The sequence below is a fragment of the Hippopotamus amphibius genome, chromosome 9 (assembly GCF_030028045.1).
Source record: "Hippopotamus amphibius kiboko isolate mHipAmp2 chromosome 9, mHipAmp2.hap2, whole genome shotgun sequence".
Taxonomy (NCBI): domain Eukaryota; kingdom Metazoa; phylum Chordata; class Mammalia; order Artiodactyla; family Hippopotamidae; genus Hippopotamus; species Hippopotamus amphibius.
Genome location: NC_080194.1, coordinates 17,528,708 through 17,542,746, shown reverse-complemented (window position 1 = coordinate 17,542,746; position 14,039 = coordinate 17,528,708). Strand labels below are relative to the sequence as shown.

Below are 14,039 nucleotides of genomic sequence, written 5' to 3'. Positions count from 1 at the left end.
TTGGACTCCCTTTGTTATACAACAACTTCCCACTGACTATTTTACAGTTGGTAGTATATATATGTCTGTACTACTCTCCCGCTTCTTCTCAGTTTCCCCTTCACCCCCCGCCCCCTCCCATACCTCGAGTTCTCCAGTCCATTCCCTGTATCTGCTTCCCTGTTCTTGTCACTGAGTTCATCAGTACCATTTTTAGATTCCGTATATGTGAGTTAGCATACAATATTTGTCTTTCTCTTTCTGACTTACTTCACTCTGTATGACAGATTGTAGTTCTATCCACCTCATGACATATAGCTCCATCTCATCCCTTTTTATAGCTGAGTAATATTCCATTGTATATATATGCCACATCTTCTGTATCCATTCATTTGTTGATGGGCATTTAGGTTGCTTCCATGTCCTGGCTATTGTAAAGAGTGCTGCAATAAACATTATGGTACAGATTTCTTTTGGGATTATGGTTTTCTTTGGGTATATGCCCAGTAGTGGGATTACTGGATCATATGGAAGTTCTATGTGTAGTTTTTTAAGGAACCTCCCAATTGTTTTCCATAGTGGCTGTACCAACTTACAGTCCCACCAACAGTGCAGGAGAGTTCCCTTTTCTCCACACCCTCTCCAACATTTGTTGTTTCCAGACTTTGTGATGATGGCCATTCTGATTGGTGTGAGGTGATACCTCATTGTGGCTTTGACTTGCATTTCTCTGATGATGAGTGATGTTGAGCATCTTTTCATGTGTTTGTTGGCCATCTGTATGTCTTCTTTGGAGAAATGTCTATTTAGGTCTTCTGCCCGTTTGTGGATTGGGTTATTTGCTTTTTTGGTATGAAGCTGCATGAGCTGCTTGTATATTTTGGAGGTTAATCCTTTGTCCGTTGTTTCATAGGCAATTATTTTTTCCCATTCTGAGGGTTGCCTTTTAGTCTTGTTTATGGTTTCTTTTGCTGTGCAAAAGCTTTTAAGTTTCATGAGGTCCCATTCGTTTATTCTTGATTTTATTTCCATGATTCTAGGAGGTGGGTCAAAAAGGATGTTGCTTTGATGTATGTCAAAGAGTGTTCTGCCTATGTTTTCCTCTAGGAGTTTGATAGTGTCTGGCCTTATATGTAGGTCTTTAATCCATTTGGAGTTTATTTTTGTGTATGGTGTTAGGAAGTGTTCTAATTTCATTCTTTTACATGTTGCTGTCCAATTTTCCCAGCACCACTTATTGAAGAGGCTGTCTTTTTTCCATTGTATACTCGTGCCTCCTTTGTCAAAGATAAGGTGCCCATATGTGTTTGGGCTTACTTCTGAGTTCTCTATTCTGTTCCATTGATCTTCCTTTCTATTTTTGTGCCAGTACCATACTGTCTTGATCACTATGGCCTTGTAGTATAGTTTGAAGTCAGGAAGCCTGATTCCACCAACTCCATTTTTCCTTCTCAAGATTGCTTTGGCTATTCGGGGTCTTTTGCGTTTCCATACAAATCGTAAGATTTCTTGCTCTAGTTCTGTGAAAAATGCCATTGGTAATCTGATCGGGATTGCATTAAATCTGTAAATTGCTTTGGGTAGTACAGTCATTTTCACGATATTGATTCTTCCAATCCAGGAACATGGTATATCCCTCCATCTGTTTATGTCATCTTTGATTTCTTTCATCAATGTCTTAAAGTTTTCTGCATACAGATCTTTTGCCTCCTTAGGCAGGTTTATTCCTAGGTATTTTATTCTTTTTGTTGCAATGGTGAATGGGAGAGTTTCCTTAATTTCTCTTTCTGCTCTTCCGTTGTTAGTGTATAGGAATGCAAGAGATTTCTGTGCATTAATTTTGTATCCTGCTACTTGACTAAACTCATCAATGAGTGCTAGCAGTTTTCTGGTAGAGTCTTTAGGGTTTTCTATATATAGTATCATGTCATCTGCAAAGAGTGATAATTTTACTTCTTCTTTTCCAATTTGGATTCCTTTAATTTCTTTTTCTTCTCTGATTGCTGTGGCTAACACTTCCAAAACTATGTTGAATAACAGTGGTGAGAGTGGACACCCTTGTCTTGTTCCTGTTCTTAGAGGGAATTCTTCCAGTTTTTCTCCATTGAGAACAATGTTGGCTTTTGGTTTGTCATATATGGCTTTTATGTCTAGTAATTTTTTATTTGCTTCCATGTGTTGTTTTTAAGAAATCTTGGAGTTATAGTGAAAGTCTGAAAGATAGTTTCCTCCAGATATCATCTACTATTGCTTCTTCTATCAGGCAGTTCATCTGAGAAGAGATCACCCTAGTGCAATATGAATTGAATTGATTGGAAACTGGATTTCTATCTTTGTGTAATCTATTTTTGGTATACTCTTCCACTAGTTTTAGCCCTTTTGTGTCCCAACTGAAATTCTGGGACTACTACCTGGTCATATCCATTTGATGGATTCTAAACTCACTCTTTGTCTCCCTCTTCCTATGAGGCTGCTCAGAGTTCTCAGTTTCTTAGTCTCTCAGCTTCCACTTGCAAATAATCAAAGGCCTCGAGGGGAAGAACCACTCCAATGTTGGGCTCACTTGTTTACCACTTCCTTTTTCTTTCCTCAGGTCTCAACTATGTTTATAGCTCTCTGATCCCTTCAAACAAATACTTTTAATTATCTTATTCAGCTTTTCTGGGGTTTTTTCAGTGGGATTATTGGTCTGATCAAGCTAAACTGCTGTAGACAGAAGTTGTTGAATATATTGATCTTGATTATCCCCTGGAACATATGCTCTGCAATCATTGGGATTTCATCTGTTTTACTTACTTGTGTAACATGTATCTAAAACAGTGCCTGACCTTTAATAGTTGCCCAGTAAATATTCATTTGTTGTTTGTTTTTGTAGGTGAGCACTGGACAGTCTTAATTTCTAAAGTAACTATGTTTGCAGTTCACTGTAGCCATCCAACTACCTGTTACATATTAGCATGTGGAAAAGTAATCTGGGCCTCTAAACTGCTATTCCAGAACAGAGGAATATTACTCCATTGAATAAATTTTGAAAGGGTTACTGAAAGATAGAAATATAATTACCTTCCATCATTTCTAAATGTGCTTTATTCAAGTCAATATATGAGTTATGAATAAATGACTAAATCAATTTTTAGAAAGTATTTCCTGAAGGGAAAGACAATGGTCAGTAAAGATAATGCTATCAAAGATTTTGAGCAGATTATGCAGAACAAAAATAATGTCTTTTTGTTCCATCTCTACAGTGTATGAAAATATTCTTTGAGCAAGGGTATCTTTTAATAGTATTTAAAAAGTGATCACAATTAATGTGAAAATCAAAATATCTTGGACCTTTATGTGGTATGGTAAACATTAATATATCAAAAAGTGAACAGTTCTCAAACTATAACAGGATCATTGTGAAATGGAAAGAGAAATACAGCTCAGTAGCAGCAATAAAAGAGATTGGAGAAGAATTTTTTATAGTCAGTATGGCCCTGCATTTGGTGTGCTTGGAGCAAATCCTTGCCATTGCTCCCAACTTTCAATTGGCAGCACAGTGACCAAATCATAAGAAGAATCTCTAAGGGAAGAAAAGCAGCTTGGAGCAGAGGGATAGGTAGCATTTATTGAGGGCCTTCCTTTGCCTAGGCATCTTAGTAGTTGTTCTTATGCACATTGATTAACATACTCTTCACAAAAGCTTTGTGAGTTTGGAATTGCTCTGTTGTCCACATGGTACAGATGAAGAATCTGAGTTGTAAAGGGATAAATAATTTAAAAGTTAATAATCTGATTCAGTCTGACTCCAGAACTTACTGAGATATTATCACCATACCAGACTGCCTCAAAGGGGAAAAAAATTAAACACCATGAGACACAGGGAACTGAAACTGAGGGATATTAAATAACTTGTCCAATACCACAAGGTTAATAAGTATCAGAACCAAGATTTAAACATAAGTATCAGGACCAGATTTATGATGCAGTTTCTCCTCTCTGCTCTGCCACTGTTGTTTTAAGAAGAAATAAACCATCTCAGAAATAAACCATCTCCTCAGTGATTTATATACATTTGTGTATATACCTTTCTATATTGTGTGCTCTTGTTCATTTTTATATTCCTGTATCCAGTACCTGGTAGATAATCCTTATTCAGCAAATATTTGTTGAGTGTTGACTCTGCAGACCTATAGCGATAAAGAGATGGCAAACATTGAAAACAGTTAAAGCATTTTAATAAAAAAATCAGAGAAATTAGGCAGAATTATGGACCATGACAGTGTTATAATGCTAAAGAGTTAGAAACCTGAAATAAATGTAAACCTAAGTATTACAGTGTAGTGGTTAAGAACATGACTCTGGAGCCAAACTGGACTGAGTTTGCATTGTAATTCCACTGCTTACTAGCTATATGGCTTGAGTAAGTGACTTCCTTTCCTGTACTTGTTTCTTCATCTGCAAAATGTGGGTTATAATGTCAGCTAGCTCATAGGGTTATCGTAAGAATGAAATGATTTACTATGTATAAAGCACTTAGCACAGGGTCTAGTATGTAGAAAGCATTCTACTAATGTTTGCTCTTACCATGGCACAGACAGGAACTGTACTTTCATCCACTGCTTTGGCTCCCTCTGAATTCCTTGCTTGGGGTTGCCTAATGAAGTGATAAAAGCAGCCAAGGCCTCTGCTCTGTGCCTACAGACCAATAAAATTTAGTGACTGGAAAACAGGTAGCACACTGGGATTTCATGGATTGATCCTGATAAACTGATGTGAGAAGGGCTTGGATCCACTGTAATCAGAACTTCACCCCCCAAAAAACAATTTGGATTTTTCTCTTCTATCTTTTTATGGAATGTTATCACCTAGATATGCCTTCAAATGCACACACGAAATGAATGATTAAAGTATATGACAAAGTGAACCCTAAAACAAACTTTAAGTATCTGGATACCATTCCTGGCATCTTCTTAAGAAATGTTAGTTTTCTTCTCCTCTTTACATGGTTCTGCTTGTCACTCTGGTCCATACGGTCAGAGTTGTCTGCATATCCATCTGGTAGCCCAGTGTACTCTCAGATTTCACCACAGGGTTCCTGCTAATGGACTGAAGATGGCCTAGTTTGTAGCTTAGGTGACTTAACATCAAGTTGCCTTTGCTGCCGATCCTGATTTGATGCCTCAGTTTTAGTGACTGAGCCAGTTCTAATAAATTATGTCTTGAACTTATTCTTTTACTCCTGAATCTCTTTCCATATCCCTAAGACGTCAGTTCCTTCACAGCTAAATTATTTGTTCTTTTTTAGGAAAAACCTGGATCCACTTTTATAACCTGTGGGGTAATCTATCCTTAACTCCTATCATTAGACTCTGTGCAGTTAGAGGAATGATGACGTTCCATGTTCAATCCTAAATTACGTAGTAGCTACTCTTACATCACCAGCCTCAGTATGTATTAGGATCCTTTATATTAAAACAGACCCAAAACTTGTACTCCAAGTGCAGATGACTTGCCAGAGTCAGAATTAACAATACTTCTCATAGTCAAAGCCTCAAAAATGTCTTCCAGCAACCAGGGTATTAGTGGAACTCTATTGCTAAGAGCCTTATTTTTCTTGTCCTTGGGTTGTGGAATCATTCTCATATAACGTGCTCTGAGTCAAAAGCAACATTTTACTTACATCCTGGGGGTCCTGGGGTAATGACAAGTGGTAATGACAATGATTTAAACAAATTCTACATTTGTAGTTGTGGCTAAATGTCTTGGTTTGGCTCTTTTTTTATGACCATCGTGATCCTCTCTGGCCAATTCACGCTTTTCTGTTACTAGCTTTTTAACACTTATAAAATACATATGCAGAAATACCAAGAAGTTAAAATTTGAATAAAGGAAAGAAGAAAGGAAGGAAGGAGGGAGGGAGGGAAGGACGAGAGAGGACCTGAGGGAGGAAGGACAAGAGGAAGGGAAGGAAAGAAAAAAGAGAAGAAAGAAAAAAGTGGGCGTGGAATCTGCCTATCCAGGAAAATTAGCCTGAATATAATTGCATAAGTGAAATAATGCCCCAGGGTCTGAAGTTAAGGCTAAGTTCTCAACAGTTCGTTGGTAAACTTTTAGATGGTTTTTTTTACTATGAGAATAGTCTAACTCTAGAAACATGTAACTGATATAGCATCAGAAGACTCTGCCTTAAACATGATTTACTTTGTGGTGGTGTCTTATGGTTACTTTTTTTTCCCATAAGATAGTCATACCGTATATGATTGTGGTGGGGATTACATTTTTATTACTTACTCTTTGTCATGCCTAAAACTATCTGAGTGTTAGTGTTAAACAGTTATGCTTGAAGGTGTCCAAAAATGTAAACATCCCCTATAAGATGTTATTTTTATTTTACAAGTGTATTGGCTTTAAGTACAATATAGCTCTAATGCTAAGGAATTAAGACTGGGCAATAGTGGTTTGTTTGAGGCTTTTACTGCAGTATAAAGAAGATTTCTGTGGTTGAAGATAATACCTGGATCCTAAAAGGTTGTAGAAAATATGTAGGTTAGAGATTGTACTAGATCTACAATAATTAACAAAACAAAACTGTACAAGTACAGTGGAGGAAACAGGCTTAGCAGTGGTGTACAACGGTATTAGATAGTATAAGTCAACAGTGTGAAACAAATTCTCAAACTATTTTGATCTTGAGCTGTATTAGTATAATAACTAGAACAAAAGAGGGAAGAATTTACTTCATTCTGTGCTGATCATTATGGAGTTCAGATCCAGGAACATAGGCAAACTGGGACACATTCAAAAAAGAGCATCTAGCATGGTAAAGACTTTTTGTGTGGAGAATAGTAGAAGAAACAAGAGTTGTATGATTTAAAGAAATGAACACCTGAGGAGCAGGATAGCTGTAATAGTTATGATGTTTTCCATTGCAAGTAAAGTAAAAAACAACTCAAACTGGTTTTAAATAATAAAGGTAAGTTGTGGGCTCACATAACGCAGAAGTTCAGAGACAAGTTGGATTTTGGGTGAGGTTCAGTCTAATGGCCTGGTTAATCTTTCTCTCTGCTTTGTAGAGTTTTGGCCAAATTGGCTGCTAGCCTCTCCCTTCTTTGGGTCAAGATACCTGCTGGCAATGATCAGGGCTATGTGCTTTTTCATGTCAAGTGAGAGTCTGAAAACATTTTTATTCCCATAGCTCATTGGAAGAAAAGAATTTTCTTTTCCCAGATCCCTAGGAAATATCTCTTGTATCTTATTGGCCAGAGTTGTGACACATGCCAATCTTAGAACAAATTATAGGGGCCATGGGGATCACGTGTGCAAATTAGCTCAGCTAATCAGAAACCTACCTTTTGAGCAGATCTATTATATCCATTAGGAAAGAATTCTCAGGAGAAACAGAATCAGTAAGAGATAAACATACATGCACACACACACACACACACACACATCATATATTTATATATATATATATGGAGATTTATCTCAAGGAATTGGCTTACGTTGTGGGGACTGGCAAGTCTGAAATGGTAGGGCAGGCCAGCAGACTGGAAACTCTGATAGGAGATGATACTGTAGTCTTGAGACTGAAATTCTTTTTCCTCTGGGAAACCTCACTTTTTGCTCTTAAGGCCTTTTGTCTGATTGGATGACACACACCCACATTACAGAAGGTAATATCATTTACTTAAAGGGAACTGACTGTATAGTTTAACCACATCTGAAAAAACCTTCACCGCAATACCTAGATCAGTGTTTGATTAAATAACTGGGTACTTTTGCCAGGCCAAGTTGACATATAAACAATCATGGATATGATCATTCTTTCCCAAAATACAAGGCTGACATTTTGAGGTCCTGTTCGAAAATAGAGACTGGCAACTAAGAGGTAGCCAGCAAATATGGCTTACAATAACTAACAACAGATACGTAAGAGACTGCCATGGGTTTTTAATTGTTTTCCATGGACTGACACCTGGGACAAAGTTATAGAAATAGTGAGGAAACAGCCATCAACTTCACTAAAAAACAACTGGCTGAAAAAAAAAACCAAAACAGTAGTGAGTTTTTATTACTGGGAATGTTCAAACACGGGCTAAATGACTGTGATGTAAGGCCTAAAGTTTGAGCCCAGTGTTATGTGTTCTTGACATCTGGGAAAAGCTGGAAGAACCTTAAATGGCCTAACCACAAGTTCTCTTCCCCACTATGCTTCCACAGAGAAGGTTCCTAGCCAAACAACTCTCCTTATCAAAGGAATCAGGCATAATACCTGCTTATCCCTGAGTAGCAGGTTTCAGTTCCCTGCCAGCCCATGGAATTATTCAAACAAGCCAACACATCCTTTCTTGGGCATGTGGCACCTACCCTCCTGACACCATAAAATCTGCTTCCCACAGCCTTGGTCTGTCCACTCTGGTCCTGAGTGCAGCACCCGTGTCGCCATGTGTGACACTTGGTATCCTCTTCCCCTGGGCTGGGAGTGGATGTGATGAATAAACTCCTGTCAGCTTCGTCTGTCCAGCGTTGGGTGCTATGTGTTCGCTTGAGCATTTCCATAATCTTAGAATGGGAACTTTACTCACCAAGGGGGTGAACAAGAGATGGTTAAAACAATGAGTCTCCTCCCCACCCTGCCCCCCAGCAGTGATGGTGGAAAGGGAAAAGACTCAAACATCAGTGAAATACTTGGAATAAATGATTTGTGAGTTGCCTTCCATTCCCAAGAGTCTACTATTTCTGTTTTCAATGCTGGTATTAGCATTCATTTTATATTTTCCAAATACAGACATAGCAATTTGTCTATCTCTCTGCTATTAGCACCCACCAGGTTGATTTCCAAACTGTTTATTTATACATCTCTTCCTCTCGGCTCAAAGCTCAGAAAGCTATGCTTTATTAATCTTTATATACCTCAGAATAGCATAATGCTTGACACATAGCACATATTCAACAAATATTTGTTGAGTGAATCTGAAAATCACTTTCCCCATCAGAATTTGAGAAAAAAAACTACCAATGAGCTATGAAATTCTCCTTAAACAACATAATATGTAAGTAAATATCATAGATATGAATTCGCCAACACTGTTGAAATCCACACTCACTCCATACACCTGTAGATGGAAGGAATGAGGTCTTGGGAGTGTTGCCCAATTTTTCTCTTCTCATTCCCCTTCCAAAATGCATGCCAGGTGCCCTAGGGCTCCTGAAGAACCCTGAAGGCAGCATCTCACTTTGTGTAGGAAGGAGAATTAATATAGCTGTAAGGTGATCCCAACTCCTTGCCTGTCTGTTGATTCTGAATGCTCCATTCACTTCAAAATCCCTGTTGAGAGCTAAAACATTGCTTCTGTAAGAAGGCATTTATTTTAGGCATAGTTTCATTCTTCAAGTGTGCAGCTGCACAATACCCTTATCTTGAATTATGTGAAGCACATGGAGAAAGCTAAAATGGTTGGCTTAAAGATGTTGTACGTATAAGAAGTAATAAAACAGAAAGAAGATATTTAAATTAATATACTAGTTAAATTTCTTTTTTTCCAGTTTTATTGAGATAATAATTGACATATAACGCTGTACAAGTTTGTGTCCAGCATAATGATTTGACTTACATATATTATGAAATGATTACCACAATGTTTAGTTAATACCCGTCATCTCATAAACGCAAAAGAAAAAGATTTTTTTTTTCCCTTGTGATGAGAACTCTTAGGATTTATTCTCTTAACAATTTTCATAAATACCACACAATAGTGTTATAGTCATCATGTTGTGCATTATATCCCTAGTACTTATTTATCTTATTTATCTGGAAGTTTCTACCTTTTGACCACCTTCATTCGATTCCCCTTTCCTCATCCCCCACCTCTGGTAACCACAAATCTGCTCTCTCTTTTTTTTTTTCCATTTTGACTCAGTTGATTAGCAAATCATATCTCACCACATATATGTCCATTTAGAAAGGCTATAAAGACATCCATCACATAATTCATATTTTTTTCACTATGGATTTTATTTTATCTTATTTTTTAAGCTCTTTAATAGAGTATAATTGCTTTACACTGTTGTGCCAGTTTCTGCTGTACAGTAAAGTGAATCAGCTGTTATTATACATATATCCCCATATCTCCTCCCTCCTTCGCACCCTCCCTATCCCACCCTTCTAAGTCATCATCAGTCATCAAGTTGATCTCCCTGTGTTATGCAGCAGCTTCCCACTAGCTATCTATTTTACATTTGGTAATGTATATATGTCAATGCTACCCTTTTTTTACAAGCATGGTTCTGTCTCTCTCTTTCTCTCTCTCTCAGTCTCAAGATTTCACATGTAAATGAGATCATACAGTATTTGTCTTTCTCTGTCTGACTTAGCATAATGCCCTCAAGGCCCATCCATGTTGTCACAAATGGCAAGATTTTCTTCTTTTTTATGACTGAATAATATTTTATATTATATATATATTATATGTGTGTGTGTATATATATACATCTCAAGTTATATATATGTGTGTTTGTATATATACACACACATATATATATCATACATCTCAAGTTCTTTATCCATTCATCCATTGATGGACACATAGGTTGTTTTCATGTCTTGACTATTGTAAATAATGCTGTTATGGACATGAGGGTGCCGACATCGCTTCAACATAGTATTTTTATTTCTTTTGGATATGTTCCCAGAAGTAGAATTGCTAGATGATATGGTAGTTCTATTTTTAATTTTTTGAGGAACCTCTGTACTGTTTTCCACAGTGGCTATACCAGTTTACACTTTCACCAACAGTGCACAAGTGTTTATTCTTTTGATAGAATGGCATGTGTTTCTTTTTCCAGCCCTTATATTTAAGAATTTCTTTTAGAAAAAAAATAAAAGGACTGGTCTGACAAGGGAATTTTTCTAATTCATGACCTTATATACCTTCACAAAGGTGTAAAATAAATTGTGTTTATTAACAGGGATAAAATTATGTTAAACCATCCCTGGTGTTGAAACCAAAGATGTAGAGTTTCCATATCTGTATGTCTTTATATAGTACAAAGCATGTGGTTGGCACTTAGTAAATATATATTGGTTAAATAAGCTAGTAATAGAATGTGCTACCTTTTGTTGATCCTAAACCTTCAGAAAGACTTTAGTATAATAGAAGTGTTTTTTCCATCTCCTGGGCTTACCCCCAGTAAACAGATCCGAGCCATCCTAGGCCAGTTCAGCCAGGCAGAAGCCTTGCTAATGAAAGCTGGAGTGCAGCCAGGGACTTTGGATGGAGTTCTTTTGGATCTTGGGTGTTCCTCCATGCAACTTGATGCCCCTGAGAGAGGTTTTTCCCTTCGGAAGGACGGCCCCTTGGACATGAGAATGGATGGTGGCAGGTGAGTATTGATAAAGCATTTCTCCTCATAACAAGAAATCAATTTCTCAAAAACACTCTGAATTTAATTTCCTTTTAAGACTGTAGAATTCCTATCACACGCCCACACCTAACACTATCCATACATAATAGATCAGTTTTGTTTGCTACTCATTATAGACTTTAGTCTTTCTCTAGATTTGGGATTCTAAAAGAAAAATCATTGCTGTCTTTACACAAAATAGTAAAGAGGATAACTTTCATATGGATATTCCTTTTTACAGACATGATGTGATCTTTTAGACTACTGACAATATTGATAAATATGATACTGAAACAGTGGTTTCGATTTGGTGCAGGCCCAAATATGCCTTTTGTGAGAAGTAAAACGAACTGTATTTAATGCTTATTCTTTTGAATAAAAGGCAAGATCCTAGAGGTCAGCAATTATTTGTTTTGTCCTGTTTCTTGTACGGTCACTTAGATTCAACCTTCTCCAGAGAAACTAAAATTTATGATACTAAGTCATACACAGTAGTATGTGTAAGACAGCTTTACACCTCCTCTTCTCCTCACCACCTTGGAAATACATTTGTTCTGCATCATTCGAATAGGTAACATATATTAAATAACACAAAGAGGGTCACATTCTAGGAAAGTATAGGATAATTTCTTTTAAATCTAAATGAGTTGTAAAAGCTTAGATTAGCACTTGTCTTTATGCCCAACACTGGCCCAGGAACTGAATAGCCTGTACCTACAAAACACAGCTTAAGCATGCTTTTCTCTCTCATTTTATGTGCCCCTTCCACCAAATTATTTATCATGACCCGAACTTTTGGAAAGCTTACTTTCTAAAAAGAACATTAGACTTTCTTATATCTAAATTTGTAAGCTATTCTGTTGCTGATCTGCAATTCTAGACCTGCACAAACATTTCTACTGAAACAAATAGGTTTTCCAACATTTCTTCCGATCTGTCAGAAGGACCTATATATGAGAAATTTAATGTTCAGTTTAAGCCAACAATTTAGTATTGAGTTGACTTTGACTCTTTTCCCACAAACTTCTTTGTCTCATGGTAATTATTCACTTAGAGCCTTCTCCCCATGTTTTGATATGACCTGTTAACCTAGAGCATGACCCATACTTGTTGGAACATTTTTTGTTCTGAGTCTTACACCTTCTTTTGCACAAATTGGCATTCATGGAATGAAGAATGTGATCATAAAAGAAAATAATAAAAATCCTTTAAAGACCAATGACTAATAGTAAAGGTCAAATATCTTCTCATGTTTGGAGATTGAGGTTGTTGTGCAGAGGTAATAAAATGTCAAGCAAATTTCTGCTGTTCCTATATCTTGCTAAGGATGCCTTCCAAAATACAATGAACAAAGCTTCTAGTTAATTGTAGTAAATCCCCGTATTGTTAATGTAAAGACATCATCAAACTGTAGTCTTTGAATGAGGGTTCCTGAGATTCTCCCCTAAGAACATGAAAAAAAGTCCTTGAGAATTAAAACTCTAAGTCAATACATAGTGGATAAGAATAGTATTGAGCAAATATATCTTGAAAAGCAGATGACTTCCAGGTATATAGCATAGACTATAAACTAATCACAGATGTTAGCAGATCTGAAGGAAGTACATGGCATTCAGAAAAGAGGAGCTGGTTCACATGAATTCATAGAAAAAGTAAAGTCAGAGGTACAAATATGTTTAATGCTTATCTAAGTGGTATTATGGAAAGAGGGAGTCCAATCCAATAAATTTGACCAGTCACATCTTGGAAGCTGATATTTCCCTGTGATCAAGATGGATATAAGGGTCTTTCTTAATCTGTTGCCATTTAACACTGGAATCTTATGGCATAGTTTATTCTGTACTATCCCAAGTTTCAACAATAGCTTTCAGATTATAACAAGTTCTCATATAACAGAAAGAAGTTCCCAAATTCAAGGACTTGCAGGTCTAGCTCTGTTGTCAGTTATATTCTTCACTAGAAGGTAAGAAGGAAATTGCCACTTACGTTAATATTTTCTTTCGCTCCCGAGTGTAGTCATTTGTAAGTTGGTGATCTCTGGAGGACTGACAAGATCTCTTAGCTTTCAATTTGGAGGGGCAGATTTTGTGTCTTAGCTTCTTCACTATTTGAATGTATATTCTGAAGCCTCCTAGCAGCCTGTTAGTTCTCCAGAGGATTGCCCCTTTTGCCTTGGAGCCCTATGGAAACTTGGGTTGGCCAAAAAGTTCATTTTTTCTCCATAAGATGGGTCTAGTAGTACTTAGTTGTCTTTAATTTAATTTGAAACAATTTTGTTAGATTGTATTGTGACAGCTGTCATATCAGCATGCATTTAAAAAAAACATCAACATTGGAAAATTTTTGTGTAGCCATTTTAATATTGAAGATGAAAAAAAAGCAACAGTTTCAGCATATTATGCTTTATTATTTCAAGAAAGGTAAAAATGAAACTGAAACACGCAAAAAGATTTATACAGTGTATGGAGAAGGTATCACACGTATCAATAGTGGTTTGCATGGATAAAGAAGATGTGGCACATATACACAATGGAATATTACTCAGCCATAAAAAGGCACAAAACTGAGTTATTTGTAGTGAGGTGGATGGACCTAGAGTCTGTCATACAGAGTGAAGTAAATCAGAAAGAGAAAAACAAATACCATATGCTAATGCATATATATGGAATCGA

At 36.8% G+C, this 14,039-nt stretch overlaps 1 protein-coding gene across 6 annotated transcripts in view; it reads left to right on the top strand.

The window, feature by feature from the left end:
* METTL15 (methyltransferase 15, mitochondrial 12S rRNA N4-cytidine) overlaps positions 1-14,039 on the top strand; it is a 203,272-nt gene that overhangs the window by 137,369 nt on the left and 51,864 nt on the right. For 5 of the 6 annotated variants that reach the window (XM_057695087.1, XM_057695086.1, XM_057695084.1 and 2 more), the window contains one exon: positions 11,155-11,346. The exons of the other annotated variant lie outside the window; for it this stretch is intronic. In XM_057695087.1, the coding sequence (XP_057551070.1) occupies positions 11,155-11,346 (192 nt within the window). The remainder of the gene's footprint in view (positions 1-11,154; positions 11,347-14,039) is intronic. 6 annotated transcript variants of the gene reach the window in all.